General features: G+C 51.5%; 9 protein-coding genes across 9 annotated transcripts; 5 read left to right on the plus strand and 4 right to left on the minus strand.

The window, feature by feature from the left end:
• Positions 1-660: 660 nt before the first annotated feature.
• MRS44_018325 (uncharacterized protein) lies at positions 661-953 on the minus strand (the record flags this gene model as incomplete). Its single annotated transcript, XM_065616520.1, has 2 exons — positions 661-678; positions 756-953. 2 exons carry the CDS (start codon positions 951-953, stop codon positions 661-663), a joined length of 216 nt encoding a protein of 71 aa, XP_065472592.1.
• A 659-nt stretch (positions 954-1,612) lies between these two features.
• Positions 1,613-7,601, plus strand: MRS44_018326 (uncharacterized protein; the record flags this gene model as incomplete). The annotated part of the gene is made up of 3 exons (XM_065616521.1): positions 1,613-3,511; positions 3,553-4,259; positions 4,337-7,601. The coding sequence occupies 3 exons, from the start codon at positions 1,613-1,615 to the stop codon at positions 7,599-7,601; spliced, it is 5,871 nt and encodes a 1,956-aa protein (XP_065472593.1).
• Positions 7,602-10,333: 2,732 nt separating this feature from the next.
• MRS44_018327 (uncharacterized protein) lies at positions 10,334-11,581 on the plus strand (the record flags this gene model as incomplete). The annotated part of the gene is made up of 1 exon (XM_065616522.1): positions 10,334-11,581. One exon carries the CDS (start codon positions 10,334-10,336, stop codon positions 11,579-11,581), a length of 1,248 nt encoding a protein of 415 aa, XP_065472594.1.
• A 3-nt stretch (positions 11,582-11,584) lies between these two features.
• MRS44_018328 (uncharacterized protein) lies at positions 11,585-13,280 on the minus strand (the record flags this gene model as incomplete). Its single annotated transcript, XM_065616523.1, has 4 exons — positions 11,585-11,713; positions 11,766-12,757; positions 12,841-13,037; positions 13,141-13,280. The coding sequence occupies 4 exons, from the start codon at positions 13,278-13,280 to the stop codon at positions 11,585-11,587; spliced, it is 1,458 nt and encodes a 485-aa protein (XP_065472595.1).
• A 528-nt stretch (positions 13,281-13,808) lies between these two features.
• On the plus strand, positions 13,809-15,341 carry MRS44_018329 (uncharacterized protein; the record flags this gene model as incomplete). Its single annotated transcript, XM_065616524.1, has 3 exons — positions 13,809-14,250; positions 14,307-15,233; positions 15,313-15,341. 3 exons carry the CDS (start codon positions 13,809-13,811, stop codon positions 15,339-15,341), a joined length of 1,398 nt encoding a protein of 465 aa, XP_065472596.1.
• A 31-nt stretch (positions 15,342-15,372) lies between these two features.
• On the minus strand, positions 15,373-17,137 carry MRS44_018330 (uncharacterized protein; the record flags this gene model as incomplete). Its single annotated transcript, XM_065616525.1, has 3 exons — positions 15,373-16,161; positions 16,224-16,564; positions 16,627-17,137. The coding sequence occupies 3 exons, from the start codon at positions 17,135-17,137 to the stop codon at positions 15,373-15,375; spliced, it is 1,641 nt and encodes a 546-aa protein (XP_065472597.1).
• Positions 17,138-17,448: 311 nt separating this feature from the next.
• Positions 17,449-18,225, plus strand: MRS44_018331 (uncharacterized protein; the record flags this gene model as incomplete). Its single annotated transcript, XM_065616526.1, has 1 exon — positions 17,449-18,225. The coding sequence occupies one exon, from the start codon at positions 17,449-17,451 to the stop codon at positions 18,223-18,225; it is 777 nt and encodes a 258-aa protein (XP_065472598.1).
• A 655-nt stretch (positions 18,226-18,880) lies between these two features.
• Positions 18,881-23,798, minus strand: MRS44_018332 (uncharacterized protein; the record flags this gene model as incomplete). Its single annotated transcript, XM_065616527.1, has 2 exons — positions 18,881-19,044; positions 19,091-23,798. 2 exons carry the CDS (start codon positions 23,796-23,798, stop codon positions 18,881-18,883), a joined length of 4,872 nt encoding a protein of 1,623 aa, XP_065472599.1.
• Positions 23,799-25,043: 1,245 nt separating this feature from the next.
• Positions 25,044-25,775, plus strand: MRS44_018333 (uncharacterized protein; the record flags this gene model as incomplete). Its single annotated transcript, XM_065616528.1, has 1 exon — positions 25,044-25,775. The coding sequence occupies one exon, from the start codon at positions 25,044-25,046 to the stop codon at positions 25,773-25,775; it is 732 nt and encodes a 243-aa protein (XP_065472600.1).
• Positions 25,776-25,794: the final 19 nt, after the last annotated feature.

Below are 25,794 nucleotides of genomic sequence, written 5' to 3' on the forward strand. Positions count from 1 at the left end.
CTTGGTTGAAGGAACGGGAGGTTGTTGACAGCTGGAACCAGCCGATGGCGAAGAACTCAGCCCTGCGGAAGTGGGAAGGAACCTCAGTTGCAGAAGTAGGTAATGCTTGCTCTTCTCATCTCTCACTGGAAAACAACAAAAAAGCAATAAGGCTGAATGATCAATTGATAATAAGAAGAGCCATAGCTGGAGGAAGCCTTCAAGGGCTGTTTTTCCTTCTGCTGATGGTAAGTGAAAAAGATGATGATGAATGATGGTCCAAGGGGTTCTCGCGAGCCTCTGGCCTTTTCTACATACACAAGAAGATTACCCTGTGGCCCAGAATGGCTTAATGTGCTTTTCCCCAACATGGCCGTCCTGGTCACAGGCTTGTCTTGCGGCTACTGTTTCCAAGTCGCGCCTGATCATCCCGCTGACGGGTAACAGGCTCGATACGATGCGCCGTTTGTGCCGATGATATGCTGGATAGTGTGGTCTGTTGTCGGTTTTCGCAGAAAAGTCATAGATAGATCCCCTAGCTCAGCACGTCCTGTGCCCCAGTAGGGGACTTTTCGGGCCCATTGGCCCCCGGACGAAAAATATACATACATACATACATACATACATGCTTTTCCCCCAACACAATAGCGTTATCTTTGGCTTGATTTTTTTTGAGTAAGATTAAACCTCCTCTCGTCCCTGAACGCGTTTAGCTTTAGAGCAGATTGATTACCTTTGCCTCTTCTATTCGCTCCATGCTAAGTCGGTATAGATACCGTGGTGGAAGCTTGCTTCTCTGCAGAGCGCGAACGCTTAGATATGCGCTTAAAGTTAAGTAATAGCTCGTCTGTAGAGGTATCCGAACCATAGAGTACAGATGCGCTGCGGTCGTTAAGGTTCTGAGCAGCCTTAACTGTACCGGAATGCGGCGCCTTCCTTGACTCGGTAGGAATCTCTAAGCCGTCAAATTTCATGTTTGCCTGAGTAGTTGCCTCGTGTCTTTATTATTTAGCCCAGTCCCTACCATTTCGATAGGTCCTAGCTCCGTGGCGGAGTGATTTATAATTACTAGCTAAGCTCTCGGGATCAACCTACGTCATAATATAACCAGGCTTCGCTCTAGACATAGATAGCTAAATAGGGTAGCTAGTATATGCCTTTAGAGTGCCTCTGATATATCTATGCCAACACATAGGCCTTATTGTCATAGCAAGGTTCCACATGTGACGGTATGGGTTCTCCAAGGGGTATATCGGTCGTACTGGTTTATGTTGGCAGGAGTGCAAGGCGTGTTCTGAGCGTAGCGAGACCATACTTCCATCTTTGTGTTGCTCATGACGTGCACCTTGACGTGACAAAATCTTTGTCCTCTAAACTCACCCAGGAACCCTAACTCCCATGATAATTAGGTCAGTAGACCGTATGAAGTGAACACGGGGACAGAGCAGACAGTGTTGATGCACGCCAAGGTAGTGCCACGAATGATGACCAGGCTTCGAAACAAAAAAAACACCACCACCAGCTCAGAACACATTTTTGAAAACGCGTCCATTTTTGTATTCTCTACAGTTTACCTGTATCCTACTAGGCAATTACTACGGATAACGCGTCTAAAACGCGTCTATCTGTCGTGATGGCGCCTAAGTGGCCGCAGGTAAACAATGGCCCTGAACACATCAACGAGCACGCCGCATACCTCAGAGAAGCATGCAACCAATTGCAGGCCGTAGACAGAGGCAGGCAGAACCAAGTGCCATGGAACATAGTGCACTCATTCATTGCATCCACCATAGCGCTCGCAGGCAAGGTGCTCCAGCAGCCTGCAATGAGCGAGATCCTCCACCACATCCAGGATACCGCCAAGTGCACGCAGAACATCCAACGAGACGTCTCAGTCATCAAAAACTCCGTGGGAACAGGTACCGCCCCGCTGAACTCAGCCAACTTCAGTGGCGGCAGAGCCGCAGCTGCAACCTGGGCGCAGGTGGCAGCACGGGTCAATGGCCCTCATTCCATACCACCGCCAATCCCATCAAACGCCCGTTCCACCAAGACTCAGCCCACAGTTACAGCATACAAAGACAGAGCAGTAACCGTCAAGCTCAAGGATCACGGGATTTCTCAGAGATTCCGAACGCTATCTACAGTCATGATAAAACACAAAGTAGAAGCATCAATCCGGGAAAATACAGACACCAAGTCAGTAGAGATAGTAGCTGCGCACCAGCTCAAGAGCGGCGACATACAGATCTTTACATCCTCCACAGCGGATGCCACGAAACTCAGGGAACACAGAGGGTGGATCAGCGGTCTTGGAGAACACGCAGAACTTATTGTACCGACCTACGGAGTCATCGTCCACGGCATCTCCACGAATTCCATCAACGTTAAAGACCAGAAAGCAACCATCCAACACATACTCGCAGACAACCACACAGTTATCCCTAAGGCCGAGATCTCATACATTGGGTGGTTAACTCGGGAATCACCCCTCAAGCGCGCATCCTCGATTGTGGTAGAGTTCAAGGACCCCGAAATGGCCAACGCCATCATCTACACAGGAATGGCATGGGAAGGACAGATCCACATCTGCCAGCTCTATGACCGCGCCTGCAGAATAAAGCAATGCTTCCGCTGCTACAATTACGGTCACATCGGCGCTCAATGCGACGCAGCTCAGACATGCGGCTATTGCGCCGAACTACACGAGACCAAGAACTGCGGCCAGAAGGGAGTAGAAGGCTTTACTCCCAAGTGCACAGTCTGCAAAGGTGTCCACACAGCATGGAGCAATGCCTGCCCGGAAAGGAAGAAAGAGATGGGTAGAGTAGAGCAAGCCAAGCAGACCCGGAACACCTACTGGCCCGTCTTCTCCAAAGAGGAACTACCCAAATATGACAATAAACAGGCAACCCGTCGACGCACACGCAACCCCGACAGCAATCAAGCCGTCACGATACCGGATACCCCCACGGCGGAACCCCCAGGTCAAGCAACCAACACCCTAGAGCCACCGATGAGACAGGCAGGACATACCGCTCCGGAACCTCATGCACCCCCGGAAACCAGAGCGACACCAGCACCTATCGATATACCCAGTGTAGAGGAATGGGCGACACCGGCGACGCAACAAGAGGATACAGAGCAACATCCGCTCATCGACCCACAGATACTGGCAACAGAACCACCGCCCGCGATCATCCTCGCAGAGGACGACGTCCCGGCCCTGGAGACTAATGAAATAACGCCAGCAGATGCAGAGTCAGCCCAGCCATCTCTATATCCCCTTGATGGAATACAGGAAGAGTTCAGTATGGACGACGCAGACGCCTGGCTGGCCAACATAGCAATCAATGACGGCAACGATTGGCTACCTGACGCAGCAGAAACCGATGCAATAGGGACTGAGATATCCCCACCAACCTCCATGGCGACCGACACTCGCACGGCTCAAGGGAAGATCTACAAAGCATGCAGATGCCCTCGGCACCAAGACATCTATGACACCTGGCCGACACGCAACGCCAACCTGGTCATCGCCACATGCATGAAGATATGCACCTACTGTGGCAGGGACTGCACATCAACGTCAAACCTCCGGAAGCACATGATCAGGTCGGAATGCAGCCACAGAAACCTGGAGATAATCGCCGGGAAGCCAGGACGAGGCTCCGCCACCACTCCTGGCTGGACCCACAGAGAACCCGAGACTGGGTCCTCTCAGCCGGCAACAGAGCCTCTGGGACATCAACCGAACGCCAGGACAACTCGGAGTCAAGCTCTCACACACAGTGCCACAGCCGCCTCACGTTAATGGTGGAACACCGGGAACTACGAATCTTACAGTACAACGTTCAGAAGTCGAGAGACGTCGTCATGGCCAGCTTGTTCCAAGACAACAGGACTCTAGAATACGACATCCTAGCCATCCAGGAACCCTGGCGAAACCCAGTCATTGCCACGTCCTATCACCCCTTAAAAACGCATTTCCAACTAACCTACCTCGACAACGCGGGAACGCGGGTTTGCTTCTACATCAGCAAACGAATCGATTCCGGTACCTGGTGTGTTTCATACATCTCCAAGGACATCATATTATTAAAACTCTCCAATCCCCACATCGACAAGACCATCCATATCTTCAATGTCTACAACGAAGTGGGCACAGACACGATCTCAACACTAGCCGAAGCCATCCGGGAACTAGACCCAAACAGCGATACCGTCGTTCTTGGCGACTTCAACCTCCACCACCCCCTATGGTCTGCAGAACACCGACGGTCAGGATATGGGCCGAGTGCCCAGCCCCTACTCGCAGTCATAGAGGAATTTGGCCTACAGCTGCTCACAGTACCAGGCACCCCGACCCACCGGTGGAACGGGGGGAAACAACGATCGACCTGACCTTTGCCACGGGGGTCGTGGCATCCCATGTGATCCACTGCAGGATCGACAGGAACCTGGATTGCGACTCTGACCACCTCCCAATTTCCTTGGCGACTGATTGGGACTGGAAACCGGCGACCATAGTTAGGAAGCGCCTATGGGTGAAGACTGACATAACAAAACTTCGACACACCGTCGAAAGACACCTTCCGCAGCTATGTGATAGCACAGAATTGAACGACAAGGAAAGCATCGAGGGACTGGTATCATCGATCGTCAATGCACTGGAGGCAGGTATCGAGGCATCAACCCCGTGGTCTAACCCATCTCCCCGATCCATGGCAGGGTTCAACCAGGAGTGCAAACAGATCTGTACAGAAGTTCAGCAACTCCGGCGAATGTGGCAGCGGACAAGGCAAGAAGACGACTACGAGGTCTACCGCCAGGCACGCAACAGGAAAGGTCGACATATTCAAAAACTCCTCCGCGACACTCACCGCGAAAGAGTAGAGGAGGCGTCCTCATCACAGCAGGGCTTGTGGAACCTAGTCAAATGGGCCAAGAACAGGCACAACACGGCGGCGGCATGCACCCCGGCGCTAGTCAAACCAGACGGAGAGCTTGCCCAGCAGCCCGAAGAAAAGGCCGAGGTGCTGCGCCAGTCCTTCTTCCCGCCCCCATGTCAAGCGGACCTCTCGGACGTGGAAGGATACGTATATCCACCACCAATCGAGTGTCCAGACATAACCATGCCTGAGGTCGAAAGAGCTGTACGAGGAGCGGCCCCGAACAAGGCCCCTGGCATCGATGGCATCACCAATGGCGTACTACATCAAACGCTTGACATTCTCCTCCCAACACTCTGTGTACTCTTCAATGCGTGTCTTCAGCAGGGACACTGCCCCACGCACTTCAAGGATTCGGTCACAGTAGTCCTGCGCAAGCCTGGGAAAGACGACTATGCGCAGCCCAAAGCATATAGACCCATTGCCCTCCTCAGCACCCTGGGGAAGGTATTGGAGGCTATCATTGCCAACCGGCTAGCATATCTCGCCGACGTTCATCAAGTACTTCCCAGCCGACACACGGGAGGCCGGAAACTCGCCTCGACAGAACACGCAATGCACTTCTTACTCCAGCGAATACACGAAGCATGGGCGGAAGGCAAGGTAGCCTCCCTCCTGCTGCTCGACGTGTCTGGAGCATACGATAATGTATCCCGAGAACGGCTTCTCCACAACCTCCGGAAACGGCGGGTCTGCCAGAACATAGTACGCTGGACAGACTCATTCCTACGTGACAGATCTACTACACTCAAACTGCAGGAGTACACGGCGCCCTCGGCGCCCATCCAAACGGGAATTCCACAAGGTTCACCCGTCTCACCAATTCTCTATCTCTTCTACAACGCGGACCTCATCGAGGCATGCAAAACGGAAGACACAGAGGCAGTCGGATACATCGACGACGTATCCATCCTGGCAGTGGGCCCAAGCGCCCAACGCAACTGCAAGACTCTCAAAGGCATCCACCGAAAGGCGGAAAGATGGGCAGCGAAGCATGGGTCCCAGTTCGCACCCGCCAAGTACGAACTCATCCACTTCACGAGAGACCCGAAAATGAACTGTACGCATGCTCTACGCCTGCCGCATGCCACGATCAACGCGTCACCGTCCTGCCGTTACCTGGGCATCCAAATGGACACCAGACTCCGCTGGGACTACCATCGAGAAAAGGTGGAAGCAGGCACCACAAAGCGGCTCTCAGCCCTATCGGCCCTAGCGTCGTCGACGTGGGGTACTGGACTCGTCAACCTCCGACAGGTCTACAGAGCAATGATCATACCTCAGATGCTATACGGCTGCTCTGCTTGGCACATTCCCGGCAGCAGCCGCACTGGAAGGGGCAGCTCCATGGTTAATGTTGTCAAGAAGGTTCAGAGACGAGCGGCCCAGATAATAACGGGCGCTTTCCGGACTACGGCTGGAGCAGCGGTGGATGTGGAGGCGCACCTGCTCCCTGCGCAACAACAGATCGAGCAAGCGGCCCTAGAGAGCGCGATGCGAATCAGGACTAGCCCACTTCATGGCGACATGGCCTCAGCTGGAACCAACGTGAAGAGCCCTCTGGACCAACTCTCGGACATTTTGGAAAGGAAATACAGGGTAAATCTCAACCGCCTCGAGAAACGCCAGCCACACTTAGTGCCACCGTGGTGGACTCCGCCTTTTGTCCGAATCGCCGGATCTGCCGACGAGGCCATCGAGGAGCACGATGCGGCGGAACCGGTAACAATACGCATCTACACTGATGGTAGCGGCATCAACGGCCATGTAGGTGCCGCCGCCATTGCACCTGAGCTCCGGATCGATGGCGTCAGTGCGAAGCGTCTAGAGTACATGGGCCCATCCAAGGCTTCAACAGTCTACGCGGCGGAGCTGAAGGGAATAGTGTTGGCGCTGCAGATACTGCGTGACGTGCATGCAACCAGAACCGCTCCCGGAAAGAGCGCCATCTTCACCGACAACCAAGCCGCTATTCAGGCTCTACAGAACCCCAAGACTCCATCAGGACAGTATCTCCTGGCAGAGGCCATCCAAGAGCTGGAAAACCTCCGAAGCCAAGGGTGGGAGCTACAGTTCCGCTGGATCCCAGCACATATCGGCGTGCCTGGCAACGAAGCGGCAGACCAAGCAGCAAAGGAAGCTGCCGGGTATGACGCGGCCACAGGAGCACGCTGCGGACCACAAATCGAACCCGACACACTACGGACCCTAATAGCAACCACAAAACTCACCGTTCGTCAAGCCATGCAAGACGAGTGGACGATGGCGTGGAACACAGCTAAGCACGGCAGAGAGCTGTACAAGCTCGGGGTACGACCAGGGAAAGCGACACTCGACAAGCATCAGGGGACGCACCGAGCCATCAGCTCAGTGATCACCCAGATGCGCACCGGCAAGATCGGCCTCCGGGCCTACCTAAGCGCCATCAACAAAGCCGAGACCGACCAATGCCAGTGCGGCCGCGGACCACAAACAGTACGACACATCCTGCTCGAATGCAGGAACTGGATAGAGGAACGACAAGAGATGTGGGCAGGCAAGCAACCATGCGTGGACATCAAGAAGATTCTCTGTAAATCGTCAATGGCAGTACAAGCAGCAAAGATGCTACTCAGGACGGGGCTGCTCGGACAGTTCCAAGCAGTCCCGACCACAGTCCTCAACACATAAAGTCGACGAGCGAATTCGGTAAACAGAAGGAAAGGAGGGCCGGGAGGCCCGACACGTGCATAGATGCAGAACAGAGAAGTAGGCTAGCAGTAGAGGTATCCAGACTCGGGCAGAGGGGGAAGCAGCTCTGTAAGGACACCAGTTGACCAGACGGAGAGTCCTGACAGAAGAGGCTTCCTGCTGAAGCAAGAAGCGGGAACACCTGTATTGTAGTCTGTACGCTGCATAGCTGCCACTAGGGCGGCTGGGACAGTCTATGAATAAAACAAACAAACAAACAAACAAACAATCCACATTGGGTGCCATGATCGATCCGGCTGCGGTTGCTGCAATCCATAGCACGGGGCGCGAAGGGCAAATGAAACAAGACGATGGCTCAAACAGATATGCTTGTCGCGAGATGTCCCCAAGCCTCATCATCAAATCCTCTACCCCGCTTCAGTCATGTTTGACACGAAAGCTCGGCGCCAATCTAGTGTCGCAAGTACTGATGGGCCATGAGGATCAAATGAGCGCTTGATTTTCTATCTAAAGGAGTGACGAGAGTCAGTCTCTTATACTTGTGTTCAGTCTGCCGATCTCATAGGCAGCAGGCTGTTGCCTGATGCTAGTTATGGTGTAGCGTTCACACTGACCGTGAAGCTATTCACGATGGTAGTGGTCCTTGCCCCTGACATCTAGGACGCCGCACTTGCAGTCATGTGCACAAAGCCTTTTGTGCACATTGAGACCTCATGACACTGTGAACTCCTCGTCCCAGGTGGGGGAGACTGTGAACTCCTCCACTCGTCAGGTGGGGATTGCTGAGACAAGAAGCATGTTTAAACCACGCCTTCACAGGAAGATGATTGCTGAGGTATACGGTCGTCTGGAGCGGCATGTGTCCTGGCTTCGATAATAGAAGAGAAATTACCAGATAATAACCCTACAGAGAGATAATCAAATTAAACCCGGTCTCCGGATACACACAACTTGTTTCGACTCAAAGCTAAGAGTCAGAAACGGCCTTGGTTTGGAGGTCAAACCCTCACATTCGTACAATCGCTCAAGTCCCTTTAGGGATGATGGACGTCATCTCCTTTCCGGGGAAAGAGAAAACTGCGTCGATCTATTACCGTTTTTGGGTTTGATGGAAACCCTTGTCGAAGATCCCCCAAACGGCTGATTCACCGGCTGCAGCCACAAGGCCGTCGTATGGCCGAGTCTGACGGGCGGGGCGAATATGGGCACAAGCTAGGCAGATGCCTAATTACAGGCAATTGATCAAGTCGTGGCGGGGACACATGGCATCAGGCCTTTGGTGGCGCTTGATAAACAGACAAATGTAAAGATGAGCAACCGTCAAGCCAGGACAGCGTTTATTCAGCTTGGAGGGTCACTTACCGGTGCGAGAGGGGCAAGACGGAGTTGCCTTGAAAGAAGATGCATGAGAAATCGTGGTGGGGCTGTGAGAGGAACTGTCAACTCAGCAGCAAGTACGACCGGATTGGGAATCATTGGCCGTGGTAACTTATCTTACCTCAGTTTGAGGTGACGCTGAAGGTTGCAGCAGCGAGTGGCTGAAAGTGTGTCACTGCCCCACACACCCTGACACACCAAGTCATAGTCGGGCAGACTGACTCGCCCCGCGCAGATCGCTTCAGAGCCGACTGCATGATCTGTGTTATCTACATAGTACCGGTATTCACCCTCGAAGGAAAAATGATGGTGCTGCATTGCAGGTGTTGGTCGTGACCGAGCTTGCTATCTTGTCTCACATAATACGAAGACCCATGAGTTGCTTGCCTCCCAGCAGCAGCCAAGGCGGATAAAACCGGCAAGATACAGTATTTTCTCAATAAAGGTTGCCGGAAATGTATTAACTCATTGCTGCCTGATGCTCAAACCTGTAATAATACCAAAAGAGTCATGCACTTTGCCGTCCGAACTGCACGTTGCCTTGGTCGAGCTGAGGTGGCTTACTGAAAGGTTGTGGGGGCGCGTGATCGGCTGTGCGACGTTGGAAGGAGGCTGTCAGATAATCGTTACGCCACTAGCAAAAGTGTAGGCCCACACTTAGTGTGGGATAATAGTACCTTATGTTATGCGACAGAGGCCCAAGCGGTGGTCAGTGATCATACGACCCTCTGTGTGTTGTTCAAAGATGTGCATCCTGATGGGACATTGGGTGCGGGAGGGGGAGACCTAGCCTGGCAGCTCTTGGTGCTGTGGAGCATTACCAGTATTATGCATCACTCTCTCAGGGTACGGATGGAGGAATGAGGCCAGAGGCAAGAGGGGCTTAGATCACAACAGACACTTGGAGAAATTAAGCCTTCAAACAGGCCTATCACCCAGAGCCAAGCGAGGCGAGACTAACCAGCGGATGAGGAAGATTGTGGGGCTTCTGTACGGTTGCATATTACCACATGGGTGACAAAACCCTTTTGGGAAGCCTCAACCATGTTAAAATACTTAGTAATTTTGTGGACCCTTGCAAGACTACAGTACTGCACACTATCCGGAAGGTATCTCCATTTCGATGGCATCTCCACTAGGGAATATGTCGTGATAATTCCTGGTGACGCGTCACAATTTTTTCACTCACTCACTCACTCACACATACACACCAGCATCAATACCCAGCCCATCGCCACCTCGTAGCAGTCATGGGCCATCCCCATCCATTCCCAAAGTAAGCTCGGGTCTATCCATCATGAGATTGTGTGACTGACCTTGTCTTGTACGTAGATATGCCTGATCACGTCCTATCGCAGACGTGTCCCGATGTTCCGAAGACCGTGGCCCCTAAATCGTACCAACGGAGCCACGATTTCATCCGCGATAGCTACCCAGGGTCCAATCTTTGTCCATATTGCGGCAGACGTTGGCCCACGAGCATCCCCATCCTCGACAGCTCGCCAGTCCCGTTTCGAGACGTTGAGACAGCCTCCACCTCCTCCGCTATACAGTCTATCGACCTAACAGCCTCTGATCGTTCCACGCCCTCACAGACGATCTTCACCGGCTCTGGAGACGGCCCTGGCCGTATCCTCGCAGCATCGCGGCACTCAGCCGTGTATCGAGATGTCAAACTTACCCAGAGTCGGATCGCGAGGGGCATGAGGGCGAGCTCGTCGCAACTCAGTGAGGCTGTGGCTAAACAGAGCCAAAACAAGAGCAGACGGAAGATCTCGATGCGTCTCACTGTCTTCCTTGCGAAGCCTGACCCATGGGAAATACTAGACGAAGACGAGGAGCCCCAGTGGTCTTTGGCTAGAGAGCTGCCGAAGGTCGCTTTGCGCCCCTTCGTCGACGAGGAACCATCTCTACCTGTCCACTTCTGGTTCGACAGCATCTTCTTCCCTCAGTTCAAGGACAAGCCTGCCCTCTCTTCTGTTCTTCAATTCGACAAGAGACTTGTTCAGAACGCCCATATTAAAGAGGGTATCACGGAGCTGAGCGACCTCAACTGGGAGAGACAGACAGTCGCAGAGCTTTTCGGCGAGGACTGCCCTTTTCGTTTCAGTAAAACAGAGGGCAGATATCTCCTTTTCCTTGTTTTCTATGATCCGTTGCCTCCTCGACCACAAGTCCCGGCCCCTCGTCATATCAAGACGGCGAGGCCAGCCGTAAAGCCGTTCAAAAAGGAGAAGGGAATCAAAAAAGAGTTAGTCAAGACCGAGGTGAAGGTACAGCCAGCCTTATTAATCGGGAGCGAGTTCAACTCCCCCTCCTTGAGCCCCTCTCTGAGCCCAGTTCTACCTCCGAGAGCTAGCGCAGAAGACCAGATCGAGGTTATTACTAGCGACGTGGACGAGACCCGCGCGGGTCAGAAACGGGCTCGAGACTCTATAAGCTCAGTACTCTCGGTAGAGGCAGAGGATGAGGAGCTCTCGGCTGACCCTGCCTTCACTGCCCATGGTCCCGCTGCTGGAACCCGAGGAGTTGATAGGAGGAGGCCAAGTAGTCGGCATCCTCGTAAACAGACGAGGAAATAGTAGCTACTCCAGCTCAAGGTGACCCAGGTCCCCCATCAGCTCGTCCACACTATTGATAATATCGCCGGGTAGCTCAGTTCCGGAGAGGCTATTGTTAATAGGCTCAAGGTAGTTCTGCTCAAGGAGCTGAAGCTAAAGCATTGTCAGCTAGCTTTTGAGTGCGATGGAGTACTTCTTTACGTACGAATCTCTCTTGCCCTCCAACTGGACTCTCTGGGATGCTCAGCACCGGACTTGCCCCGCAGTCGAGATGAACCTGAATCTTGTCTCTAAGCCGTAAGTAGATCGCGAGGTGTGGCCGCTTATGATCAAGCTCCCCATCTAGCTGACCATCGAACTGAAGATCCCGGAGCTGTTGATCACACCAGTCCGTTGTTATTGGGTCAAGAAGATCGTCTATATCGATAGAATCGATAGCGGTCATCATCTGGGCAAGCCCATCTCGAGCCGCAGGCCCTAGATGGACTGCCCAGTTCTCCACTTCGCTTGTATTATACAGATCCATCGGGATCCCGGCGACGAGATGCTCCCTATTCTTCTGTGGCCGGATGCGATGGCCGTTCCACATCTCCGTGAAGTCCGCAACCTCTTGACGGATCATGGGTCCATAGAGAGCATACACCGCGATCTGGTGAGCAAGACGGTTTGGTTGGAAGAGGCCGCTATCAATCAGCTCGTGTGAGAACGCGATCCAGCGCTGACTGACACCTTTGAGTAGCTTTTCCCACCAAGACTCGATCCGTTGGTTAGATGTGCTTGGGCCCCAGATATGACAGGAGCTCAGTCTCGCTCCCTGCCTGTGGACTCGTTGCTCGTTATCCTCGGTGGTATACCGAAGCTCTGTCTGATCAAGGTCGGCGAGAATTGCCTGGGCTCCGGCCCAAAGAGGAGTCTCGATACCATGATCCGAGCGGGTGAAAAGGGGGCGGACCCCTGAGTACGACACAGTCCGTAGAAACTGTTTGAGTGAGCTCAGCGCAGTCATGTTCCCCCTGCCGACATATATCCAGATGATGGCTCTCGAGTACGTGTCGATACAGGCGTAGACAGAGAAGCCGAAGTTCTTGAGCTTCTCGTACCCATCGAGAGACCACATAAAGTTAGGTCCAGGAACCTGGAAGTTCTTCCGGTGCTTCCAATCAGCAAGGCGTCTTTGCTCGGCCCGCTTCTTCCACTCTGGGTTCGTTTGGTACTCGCGATATAATGTATTCTGGCCGACAAGGACGCCGGCACGGATGCGGACGTAGTGGTATAGATACCCCCTGCCAAGTCCTCTGATGCTTGAAGACCGACGGTCGTCTTGGAAGAGGAATTCTCTTGCTTTTGAATAGCCTCCTGTCGTTCAGCCAGATCTCGGAAGCGCCGCTTCATGCCATGCTTCAGACGATACTCCTGTACAGTCCGCTCGGAGATCTCGATGCCGCGTCGCTTAAGATCACGGACGATAGAAGTGTCGCTATATCCATATCGGTAGAAGTAGCCTAATCAGCTCGACGAAGGTGTTGGTATCAATCTTTGAGTGAAGGGGGGAGTACTCCTGGGCACCCCATTCCGCTAACCTCCTTTTCAGGGTTCTGACGTCGAGTACGTGCCCATCGTAGCGGAGATGGGCACATATAGTATCAATGAATAGTCCTTCTCGCCGCTGCTCGAGGATCAAGTCCTTGACGCGCTCCAAGTCCTTACGGGGCCTCGGCATTGTGCGAGACGCAGACCAGGGGGTCGAGGCCGTGGTAGAGGTCGGAGTTCATACTTCCTTCCAAGGCTTCCAGCTGCAATATCCTGCCCCCTCTGAACCGGCATTATCGGAGCTTCGGCGCCGATGGAATGGCATCAGCACCGCTTGGTATGGCATCAGCTCTGCTACATTCAAAACAGTGCGCTATCGTATCAATACTGTAGCCCTATATACAAACGCCTAAAGCCTATGTGCGAAATAGCTCCAGTCATTTTCGTACATGGTTTTGTCACCCATGTGGTAATGTGCGACCGTACTTCTGGGAGGGGCGAACCGATAAACTTAGAACTGTAAATAGCCTAGCGCACATGGCCCTATGAGGTTAGTCGTCCGGGCGGAATAAATTTCATTCATTCCGTTCATGTGTCAGCCACCAGGACCCCACAAGGAGTTTCGTCTCAAGTTAATACCGCAACAAGCAACACAACTTTGAGCCTCACCCGAGACAACTCAGCATCAGAGCCCTCGCTACGTCCAGACACACCTAACATGCTATGTAATGTCTGCATCGATGCTCTCCGCCACCGAAAGGGCTGGGTGAGGATGGACGTAGTTGCTGGGAAGCCATCCATCACGCTCGCCCATCACGAATCGGTGGCAAGCCTCGAATCGTCCGCCCGCGACGCCTGCGAGCTATGCCGCCCCTTCTGGTGCCAAATCAGCGAAGACAACCGGTCGAGACTAAGAAAATTCCACGCCCAGTGGGCTTCTAGTCACACTATTCCAAAGTCTAGGGTCCCAGGGCAGAGGATAGAGAAACTGGATGGGTTTGTCACGTTCTGCATCATCATCAACCACAACGATGAGTCCGATTCAAAGCCTCTGGGGATGGGGTTGACTTTGAACCTAAAATTTGAATCGACTTTTAACGACGCATCTCCATTACGGCAAAAGAGGATCTTTAGCCAGTACGCCCTCCGGACAGGGGCTGGTCCGTTCCCCTTAGGACTCCAAGTGTACTCTCATTCTAACATCATATTAACGCAGGCAAGGACGTCATTAAGATGAAACCGTTTCTCAGCAATAACACGGGCTCCGAAGAAGCATTGGCTAAAGCGCCAGCTTGGATACAAACTTGCACCTCGACGCACCAGGCCTGCAACGTCGAGATGAAGGCCGAGCCCTGGTTCCCGACACGTTTGCTCGACCCTTCCGCGGTTGACGGGAGTCCGGATACGTTTCGCCTTATTATCACCTCAGAAATGCCACCGGCTTGCGATGAGCGATACGCAACCCTGAGTCACTGTTGGGGCTCAGCGCAATTCTTGCAACTAAAACGATCTACTATCAGCGAGTTGAGGAAAGGGGTTCAAGTCAGCGCGTTGCCAAAGACATTCCGTGAAGCTATTCAAGTCACTAGAATGCTCGGTCTTCACCTCCTTTGGATCGATTCCCTTTGTATATTCCAAGACCGTGACGATCTCTCCGACTGGCTAGTAGAGGCAGCCCTGATGCATAAGGTCTACGCTCATTCATTCTGCAACATATCAGCCGCAGGAGCATCCGATAGCTCCAAGGGCTTGTTCTTCGAGAGAGACCAGCGGATCAGTCTCAACACAGAGGTACGCGTATGCACACAGGATCTTGGACTTGGAGTTGACTATGTTGAATGCCGTATTGAGAACTTTGGCTTCTGGACGGATGAGGTTAATAACTGCCCTCTAAACAAGCGCGGCTGGGTCCTACAGGAGCGTTTCATTTCTCCGCGAGTTCTTCATTTTGGCCGCAATCAGCTCTTCTGGGAATGCAGGGAAAACACCGCAGCCGAGTGTTATCCCGAATCACTGCCTCAAGTGTTCCAGGCAACGAACGGGGTCAGGTTGAAGAGGCTCGGCAGACCAGTGTACGGTTCGAACGATCTGAATGCTGGACTGGATGCGCATGATTCAATGTTCTACCATCCACCACCACCTAGTGGGCACCCCCACCTAATGCATCACCAAAATTTCAATCCTCCCATACAAAATCTAAATTTTGGTGCACACAAAAACAGACCACGTTGTCAATCAAAATCGAAGTTAGTAAAGAGACTCTCCATAAAATTGATCAAATTTTACTCTCTGCGTGGTTTTTTGACCTCCCGACCGCTCCGTGTGCGCTGGCAGTGCTTTGTTACGACCGTAAAGTCCTCACTTTGGTCCTCTGACCTGACACCCACCTCAATCACCGACTCGACCTCCTCATCCACATCCACCTCTATTTCTGCCTCCTTTGAGTCATGAAGAGCTTCTCCAGCTGCTAGAGCCTCCGCTAGATCCATGAATCGTCGGTTCGGGTTCGGTACCGCCTTCCTTTTCTTCCCTCGCCGCACCTGGGCCATCTGCTCTTCGAGGTCAGTAATCCGCGCATTCTGAACGGCCACCTTCATCTCTAAAGCTTCTAACCCCTTCGCGATCTTACTGTACTTCCGCCTGGTCGGACGACTTCGGTGTTTGGCCATATCCCTCACCTGGCGGCTCGTTTTCGGCGTATCATCTGAGTGCAGTTGAGGAGGGCTAGGCGTCTTGAACCGTTCCAGTACTTTTTCTTTGTCCGGTTGAATTTCCGGATGTGTTAGAGCTTTGTGACGGTTGATAGGCCAATTTCCAGTAACTCTCCAGCCGGATAAGATAATCCCCTTCCTCATGCCCGCCTCCCTGGCTTTCGCGTATGCCCGAATAAAGTTGACTTTGTCAACCGGCGCAGAATCGGTCAAACTAGCCAGCTTTTGGAGTTCTTTCCGATACACACCTTTGATGACATTAAAAATTCCATTATCTAACGGCTGCAAACCATGGGAACAATGTGCTGGTAGGTAACAGCAGTAGACATTGTTCAGAAAGCATGTGGCCATCCACTCATCCTGACTGCTCGTTAGCGACCCTATAGCGGGTGACTCTCGGGCGAAAACACCAAAAGGCTCACCTGTGCATGGCTCCCGTGACCGTCAAGGATAATAAGTCTCGCATCCGATGCATCACGAGGCTCTGTTTGGGGAAGATAGACGTCTTTTAGCCACTCGAGAGCTATGTGGTTGTCGGTCCAGCCGTTGGGCGATGTGATGTAGTACCAGTCGGCTATCAATTTGAACTGGTCCAGAAACCACTGTTTCTGTAGCTCTTTTCCTTTAAAGATAATCCCCGGTTTTAAAGCGCGGCCAGTTGCGGTGACGGCCTCGATAAATGAGGTCCACTTGCGCGACTGGGAGCCCTTCAACATCGCCTTCTTCTTCGGGTCAGAGCTCCCGATTACGAGGCTGTCCAAGCCTGGTTGACAGCCAATTAGTTATAACCTATAAAAACCCGTAGAGAACTTATAGAGGACTTACCGAAACCCGCCATTATGCCGCCCTCGTCCACGTTAACCGTGTTCTCAGGCTTGATCCAGCCGTATTCCGTCTCCCGGATATCGAAGTACCAATTGACCGACCTTGGTGTAAACCCGTCAAATCTGGCGGCTTCCTGGCGTTTTCCAAGCTTGGTAGATAGTTTTGAATGTCGTTTTATGAACCTGGAGGTCCAGTTTTTACCCAATGGCTTGTTATCGCCTTGTTGTTGTAGGAGGGCCTCGACACAGGCGCGGAGTTGGCTGTGCGAGGGAGCATAGCCCAGAGACTCTTGTCGCAGCACCCAAAGGACAAGAATCTCCTCTTGGCTCTTTGAAATACGCTGGTGGGCCTGGATACGTTCATTCTTGCTCGCTTGACCGGAAAGTCGTCTATAAATGGTTGACCGAGGTACTCCACGTTTGTCGGCCGCTCCTGTCTGTGACAGGCCTCGATCAGTGATATCGAATATAGCCTCAGCTACATCCTCTTCGGTATAATTACGGTGAACCATTGCAGAAGGAGTTCCGACAGCAACTTAGGTGAAAATTCGGCTTGAGTGGATGGAGTCGGCTAGGGTGGATGAGGTGAAATGCGAAAAAATTCAAAGGGCTAGAGAATCAGGCCACGAGGCGAGACGGGGAAAGTAAGGCCGGTGCTAAAATTCCATGAAAAACAATATAGTACAGGCCTTAGTTTGAGAGTACCTTCATTCCTGGCTGAATGCGGTGCAATTGAAAATTTGGATTTTGTATGGGAAGATTGAAATTTTGGTGATGCATTAGGTGGGGGTGCCCACTAGGTGGTGGTGGATGGTACTACGAAATGTGGAGTTTGATCGTCCGGATATACGCAAGCACCCTCCTGACCAAGAGCGCAGACAAGCTGATTGCTTTGTCTGGAATCGCTAAGCGATTCGCCGCCCTCATGAATGATACCTACATCGTGGGAATGTGGCACAAGAAATTAGCCAGTCAGCTGCTCTGGTATGTTGGCGATCACAGTCAATCTGATGGCTCGCCGTCCCTGAGGCCTCAACCCTATAGAGCTCCCTCTTTCTCATGGGCCTCTGTTGATGGTATGGTATATCCCGCTGCGCTGACTGACGCCGATCTGCTCATCGATGTGACCAACATTCATCTGGATTACGTGACAGACGACACAACCGGCCTTGTCAAGGGCGGTTATCTCGACCTCAAGGGCCGAATGCGGCCGTTTGAAATGGTCGTCAAGTATACTGACACGCTACGGCAGTTGTTCATGCAGGTCGACGGCGTCATCGTCAAAGACAGCCAGAAACCATATTGGCAGAGCGGTCCTCTCATTATGCTAGATGTCAACCAGGAGACTTTCGATGTGGAGAACAAAGCAGGAATGCTATACTATATGCCCGCCAAAAAAGGGCAAAATCCTGCCGATTTCGCGACCTATCTGCTGTTTTCATCTGTGGACGACAAGATTGGCACGTTCCGAAGGATAGGGATTTCATCCACGCCCGAGGCCGAGGAGATCGAGATGCTGAATGGTGCAATAAGTTGCATGGATCGGGAGATCCCATGTCTCGACTACGCTGATGGGTTACATACGATCCGGATCATCTGAGCTTGTACCGTCCCCTTGAATCGCCACAATAATATTGTACGAAATGTCTCCGCACGCAACCAAAATTCTAGATAGAATGCTCAGACCATTTAGTCGAGAACCTTACCGATTAGGTATCCCCTCAAATGTCGAGGACCTCCCGCCGGGTCACGGCAGGGGGAGCAGCCAATTAAATCAATTTCGACATGGAAGATAGTCAATCAAATCAACTTTGACCCCAAAGTTAATTTGATTGACATATGATGAGCGCTGAGGCCGGGCGCCGAAAGGCGATGGCTTGGGCTGCATGAGGCCCATGAGGACACGGAGAATCCAATGGAGGCAGTAAGTCCATCCGCAGTGATGTAGTGAGTGCATTTGTAGGTTTTAAAGGTCTGAATGAGCGTGAGGTTGAGTGCGTGGCTGGCGCTGTTGCAGAACGTCCGGGTTGTTTTTGCTATAACTAGCTGTCGCACTGAGCGTGCTGAAAGGATCAAGGATCAGGTAAAGAATAATGGGCAGCAGCAGTGTGTTGATTGATTGTTGTCTGAGGTTGTCTCTTGTGCGGGGTATTCCATCCCGCAGAGTTACTTAAAGCATACGGCTAGATTACTAACGCAGTTGTTTCATGTGGCCGTGAAGATCATGCCTACCCTGCGACACACCCCCCCAGATTTCACTCTGTATCAGATGAGGTCTGAATGTCATCTTCATCAGCATCTTCTCCTGAAGCATATTCTGGATCAATCCGCGATGAGATATCAACCAGACCTAGTTGCTTGACGAAGTGAGAATGCTTTTCTGCTGAAAGAGGTTTTGTGAAGCCATCTGCGGGCATGTCTGTTGTTGGAACCCATTGTACTGTAATTTTGCCGTCTCGATGGACCTGTCTTAGCCAGAAGTTGTGGATGTCGACGTGTCTCAACTTCGATGTCAGTTGTGGTCTCTCTTTTCTGGACCAGTCCCACTGTTTGTTGATTGTCACAGAGGATGCGTGGTTGGTGTTCCGGATCGAACTGTATCTGTTCGAACAGTCGGTATAGAGCTATCGTCTCCCTCGCTGTATGAGATAGCGATAAGAGCTCTGCTTCAGTTGTTGACGTGGTTACAGTCTTCTGCTTCGAAGACTGCCACATGATAGCTCCGCTAAACAACTTCATGAGGTAGCCCTGGGTGGATTTTCGAGTCTCTGGATCATCCGCGAACGATGCGTCGCTTGACTGCTGTAGCACTTCATCATCGCCTGTCTCTATCTCTGCAGCTTTATCTACAGAGCCTGAGAACTCGATGGCATAGTACTGTGTGGTCTGGAGATATGAGAGAACTCGGTTTGCATACCGCAGGTGCTCAGGTGAAGGGTTCATGGCGTGCTGGCTTAACTGGCTGGCTGCATAGGAGACATCTGGTCTTGATACCACTGCTGCGTACAGAATTGATCCTACCTTTTCTTGCATCTCCGTGATCTGTTGTATAGTGGCCTGTCCTTCGAAAGGTTGGGGACGATACGATGAAGTGAGAGGAGTTACCGTTCTCATTGACTGATCAATCCCGAACTTGACACAGAGTTTGTCGATATATCCATCTTGGCAGATCCAGAGCTTCTTGGCTTTGATGTCTCGAAGGATTCTGATGTTGAGGAAGGAGATTGCTTCGCCCAAATCCTTGATCCCGTATTTGCTGTGTACTGCTGCTTTGAATTCGTTGACTTGTTGAAGGTATTCAGGTTGTGCGATGATGAGGAGATCATCCACGTAAAGAAACAGAATGAGTTGAGTCTCATTGTTGATGAGGATACAGGGTTCATCTGGGCAATATTCAAATCCCAGATCTTTGAGAAACGATACAAGCTCATTGAACCAGAGCTTTGGTGACTTACGCAGACCGTAGAGCGCTTTGAGCAGTCTCCAGACCTTTCCTGATTGACCATATCCCGGTGGGCATGTGGTGTAGACCTCCTCGTCCATGTCAGCGTTGACGAAGGCGTTCTTGAAGTCAACTTGATGACATATCAGCCCAAACGCACAGACGAGAGCCATTAGAATCCGGAAGCTTCGATAAGCACCGGTTGCTGCGTAGATATCTTCACCAGAGTGGTGTTGAAGATCACCTCTGACACAAACGCGAGCTTTGTGACGAATGAGATAACCTGCATCGTCCAGTTTGTAGGTAAAGACCCATTTGAGTGGCAGGATTTGTTTGCCTTCTGGACAATCAACTAGCTGGAAGGATCCTTTCTCCTTGAGTGACTTGATCTCGGCACCTGCGGCTCGTTTGAAGCCTTGTTTCTCAGGATGTCGCTTCAGTTGATGCCAAAAATCAGGCGGTGGTAACAAGTCCCTCTGATGAGTTCGGATTGACCGCGCTGTTGCGAAAGCATGGGCGATCTGTTGTCCCAGCTTAGCGCGTTCCAATCGTAGGGCGTGTGCCTGTCTTCGCGCTCGCTTCTGAACTCGATGCAGAGTGGAGCGTGGTCTGAGTGTTTCGATTGTATCTTGACCTCTCTGAGACAGTTTGATGTTCCTCCCAGATGTTGTTCGAAGGTTCTGGAGCACTACAGCGTCCGTTATCTTTTCCTTTCTGGGTGCCTCTGGTCTTGACACGTTTGTCTGAGGACGCGGTGATGCTTGATGGAGAGCTTCTGGGTTCGAAGGCTGTGGCGGTGGCGATTCGTCCACAGGTGCTTCGACCTGTATCTCCCCTACTGTTGCTCGTTCAGGCGATTCTTGCGGCGTAAGAAGAGGCCGTGGTGGAGGTGGCTCTGCTTCTGTTTGCATCGGAATAGGAACCGATGTTGCTGCATCTTCCATAATGAGCAATGGTTCGATATTATCTTCGTCTAGATCAACTTCATTGATCGTGATCGCGAGAGCCTGTCCTGATTCGGGGAGAGTTGTAGCAAGCTGTGGATCGTACATAACTTTCTCGTCAACTTGAACATCCCGAGATACAATGACACGATCAAGGTGTGGGATCCAAACTTTATGGATGTTGGTTGCGTCGAATCCGACAAGCCATCCCATGAGCGCGTTCTCTTGTAATTTTGCTCTGGCTGGACGAACCTTCTTGTTCTTGATCAAGACATAGGCAAGAGAGCCAATGATTTTAAGATGAGAGATGTTGGGTTTTCGGTCGTGGACCATTTCGTATGGAGTTTGCCATTGTTTTCGTTGAACTGGGATGCGATTGAGGAGGCGAGTAGCATGAGCTACGATGTAGGGCCAGAGCTTCTGAGGTAGATTACCCTGTATTCGAAGCTTGCGAGCGATAGTCATGATCACCCCCCCAGAACGTTCGGCAGGACCGTTCTGATCTGGCGTATCTGGCGGAGATGGGTTGAAGGTAATTCCCTTCATTGCGATGAAATGCTTCCACTTCTTCCCCAGACCTTTCTCGCCATCTGATTGGATGTATCGCGTAGTGAAACCCCAGTTGTCATTTGTTATGGCCAAAAACTCCTGTGTTACAGACAGAAGTTCATCTTGATTCTTGTTTGGAAGATTGAAGGAGACATGGTAAGCTGAGTAGTCGCAATAGAAGTGAGCGACCCAGGAGTTAGCGTTGAATGCTTCCTCCATGTCGATAAGATCAAGGTGTATCTTCTCGAAGGGGTAAGTTCCTCTCCACGTTGGTATGCGGGAGATTTGCTGATGCGCTTGTCCGAGTTGACATTCAGGACATAGTTCTGACTTTCGCTCAAAGTCGCGAGTGCCAAGTGCGACTCCTTCGACTACTTGAGGCACATGTTCAAGAGCTTCTTTTCGGATATGGCCTAGCCTTGCATGCCAGGTGTCCATAGAAGCTGTGGCCACTCGAGGCGTTCTCGATTTGGTAGCCATCGCAAAGGACTGCGCTGCCTCTTCATGAGATTCGGCCTTGAAGACAGCGTCCTTAATGTGAGGTTCAACCACTCGAAAAGCACCATGTTTGGTTGCTTTGAAGGCATTTGATCCATCCGAGTATTCCATCCAACAGGTTCTGGTATTGAAGTAGAGGCCTTGTTGTTCGAGAGAGTGTGTGTTGATGAGGTTCCAGTGGAATCCAGGAACATGAGCAACGTTCTCGATCTGAATTAGACCTGGGCCCGATGGAGTGTCGACATGGACCGTGACATTGCCGATGCCTGCGATGTACGTGCCTGAGTCGCCAAACTCTATGATTTCACCATCCAGAGGTTTGTAGTTAGTGAAGCGAGACAGGTCGTTGCAGACATGTGTATCCGCGCAGTTGTCGAGTCGGAAACAGTCGCCGTACTCGTCTTTTGCAGCTGTGCCAAACGCGAACCTTGACGTAACAAATGCAGCTCTTGATTTGGATGGCGATGTAGCAGTGTTTGAAGTCTCGTCTTGTGCTTGATTCTTAGGTTGATTCTGCCAGAACTTAGGCAGGTCGATGTTGTTTCTCTTGAAGTTCTTTTCAATGTTTGCCCGAAGCCGCCTGCTCCCTTTGACTGCAGTGATGACTTTCGATTGGACTTGAATGATCGGTGACCATCCCTCTGGTGCATTCGAAGGATTGAGGTAGTAGCAATCAGCGTATTTGTGAGACATGCCACAGACGCAGTCTCGAAGGCTTGTGTTCGAGGATGAAGGTTCTGTTCGCTGTCTTTTCTGTTGAGGCTGATTCTCCTCATTGTGCGAGTCTGAATCATTGCCATGCTTCCTGCCTTGAAGAATGGCGTGGGCTGCTCGTCCTCTAGTAGCGTTCTCCTTCGGTGGTGCCATTGTCCTGAACTGCCTAATGCAGAAGCCGATCGTGATCTTCTTCTCGGAGAGGGTTGGATTGAGCTTGCGAAAGGTCTTGAGAGCTCTATTAACTGTATTCTGAGCTTTCTGAACAATGGTGACATCGTCATTTTCATCGTTTTCGTCCCCTTCAGAATCAGTCGAACTTGCGATGGTGACAGAACCGTTACTGGCGTGATCAGGGTTAATCTCGTTGAGCGCAGTGAGAAATGCGTTTGAGATCTTCTCCATGGTTCTTGCAGCCTCCTTGACGAGATTCTTCTCATTCTCGACCTGAGCTTCCTTGGACTTCATATAGTTGTAGAACGGTGGGTTGACTTCGCGAGATGCTTCAATGAACGCATCACAGATCTGCGACTCGCTGAGGTTCTCAATCTTGTAACGCTTGGCGTTGTTAACGAGCGCCGGCCAGCGGCTGAGCCATTTGTCGAGACTAGTGTTGCTAGGGCCTTTCTTAAGCTTTTCAAACTCGGCCCTGACGTTGTGCTTCTGATCCTTCGCGGTGGGCTGGATGCTGTCAGCCAGCGCGATGAGTTTGCCGCGGACGTCATGGATTCCGAGGTAGTGTTGCTTGTACTCCTGGCACACCGTGAGGTCGATGCGATCGGAGACCTTGTCATATTTCTTCTTCTCGGTGTCGTGGATGGCCTGGAGGCTGTGATACTTCTGGATTGTGTCTTTGCTTGCTGAGTCCGATGGTTTGGTCGCAGTGAAGACCAAGGTTTCAGTCCCTTCTGGATCACAGTAGCTCCAGACGTCGTTGCGAACAGCCAGGTCCTCAATAGAGTTGATCCAGTTCGTCCAGTCCTCACGGGCGTTGAGCATGGTGAGATTATGGTCTCTGATCGACATTTTGATGATTTTCAGTCAAAAGACGATGACTTCGTTTTCAGTTGACTTCTGATCAATGCGTTAGCAATTTGTGTTAAATTGAAGAGATCATGCAAAGATGTTAGTTATTCTTGTTTTTAAGGTCTTCTCTGTCAAATCTGTTGCGGGTTTCAAGTTGCTGTTTCGCATCGCTTCATCTGACACATCCGACAATGATCCGGAAGTCAGTATTGCGCGGTCGGCCTAACTTCGTGCCGGTTCCCCTGAGGAGATTTCCAAGTTGAAAGAATGAGCTCATTGCGACGGACTTGACAGCAGAAGGTGCTGGTGGTGATAGATCTGGCGTGCGACGCAGCGGAAGAGTCTCCGGGCTCATAACTGTCGCACTGAGCGTGCTGAAAGGATCAAGGATCAGGTAAAGAATAATGGGCAGCAGCAGTGTGTTGATTGATTGTTGTCTGAGGTTGTCTCTTGTGCGGGGTATTCCATCCCGCAGAGTTACTTAAAGCATACGGCTAGATTACTAACGCAGTTGTTTCATGTGGCCGTGAAGATCATGCCTACCCTGCGACACTAGCTTTGCCCTGCAAATCTCATTCTCGTCTCCAAGGTTACGTGGGCCCCCGATGTTTTGCCGCATCAAAATCCCAAGCTTAACAAATTAGAACCAATCAATGACCTGATTCAATGTCAGCCGATTTTGCGCCAACGCACGGAGCCCATAGACCTGTTTTGCATGGCCGATTCTGTCAGAAAACCGGGTCATTGTCCAGTAGGGTCAGAAGACGGAAACGCGACGCGTTTCGCGTTTTAGGTTTTCTGATTTTATTGGCGCTATGTGAGAAACGCAGTGCGTTTCTAGAAGGGAAAATACGGGGCGGAAATTCTAGACGCTAATTAGTCAGAAAAGGGAAACGCACTGCGTTTCTGGCGTATATTCTTGAGTAGGGAGCGAGTTAACCTCGCGAGACAAGGATGATTATGGCTATTTGATCATCGACTTGACTAGCAAAGCAAAATACTCCTCCTCATCGTCACTGTCCTCGGAATCCTCATCCCACCAAATCTCCTGAGCAGGCTCAATGTAACCAATATGGGGGCAATAGCGGATTAATGCTAATCCGCGGAGCTTCGGCTATTATCATACAAATCATTAACCCTCGCTAGTAAAGCACATGTCAACTTTTTCACCTCTTAAAATCTTTTTCACCCCTGTTCCAACACACCTAAGATCAGCCCATCTTCTCACATCCAAGGTCTCCGAACATGGCTCACCACCCCGTCAACGAAATGATTGACTTGGTCTGGGACCCCCCGCGAGGGGTCCAGCGGCAACATAGAAGCAGGAAGCATCCCGATAACTTCCAATACTACTGCCAATGGGGCTTTACTATCTATCGCACGTACTATGACCCGCAATCCGACAAGTACTGGAATATGCTTCTGGGCGCGTTGAAACAGCAAACCAGGCTGGCATTCGGGTATTACGAGGATGAAGAGGATGTAGAGGAGGAGGTGGACCAGGGCGATGTGCAACGACTCAAGGAATTATTCCATCTCAATCCTCGTGAGGATGCATCACTACTAGATGGACTTGATGTTCACGGCATTCGGGCATTATGCAAAAACGAGGAATCTGATGACAAGCGAGCTATGGGAGATAAGGTCTATGACTTTGTCTTACTCGCAGACGAATCAGTATTGAAGGATATTGCAAGGGGCGAATTCATTGTCAAGGCGATCTCATTGGAGTGGTGTGAAGGGTTTCCGGGGTGGGGTTGGATGAGGATCCCAACAGGCTATTTACTGCAGCTATGGCAAAAACTGATGCGGTTGGCATACAATACCGAACTGGTTCTTAGCTTCAATGGACCTGAGCAAGATCTGGAGGATTACGTCTGGCCCGGGGACCTGTCGGTCGATCCCACAGGAGTGTGTTCCGAAGTTCGTCGATTGAGTTTCCACTATAGTGGCCAAAGACCAGATCGTACAAATTAAGGAGACGAGGGAGAAAGAA

Source organism: Fusarium solani, assembly GCF_023522795.1.
Source record: "Fusarium solani strain SB1 chromosome Unknown bctg00000015, whole genome shotgun sequence".
In the NCBI taxonomy this organism is placed as follows: domain Eukaryota; kingdom Fungi; phylum Ascomycota; class Sordariomycetes; order Hypocreales; family Nectriaceae; genus Fusarium; species Fusarium solani.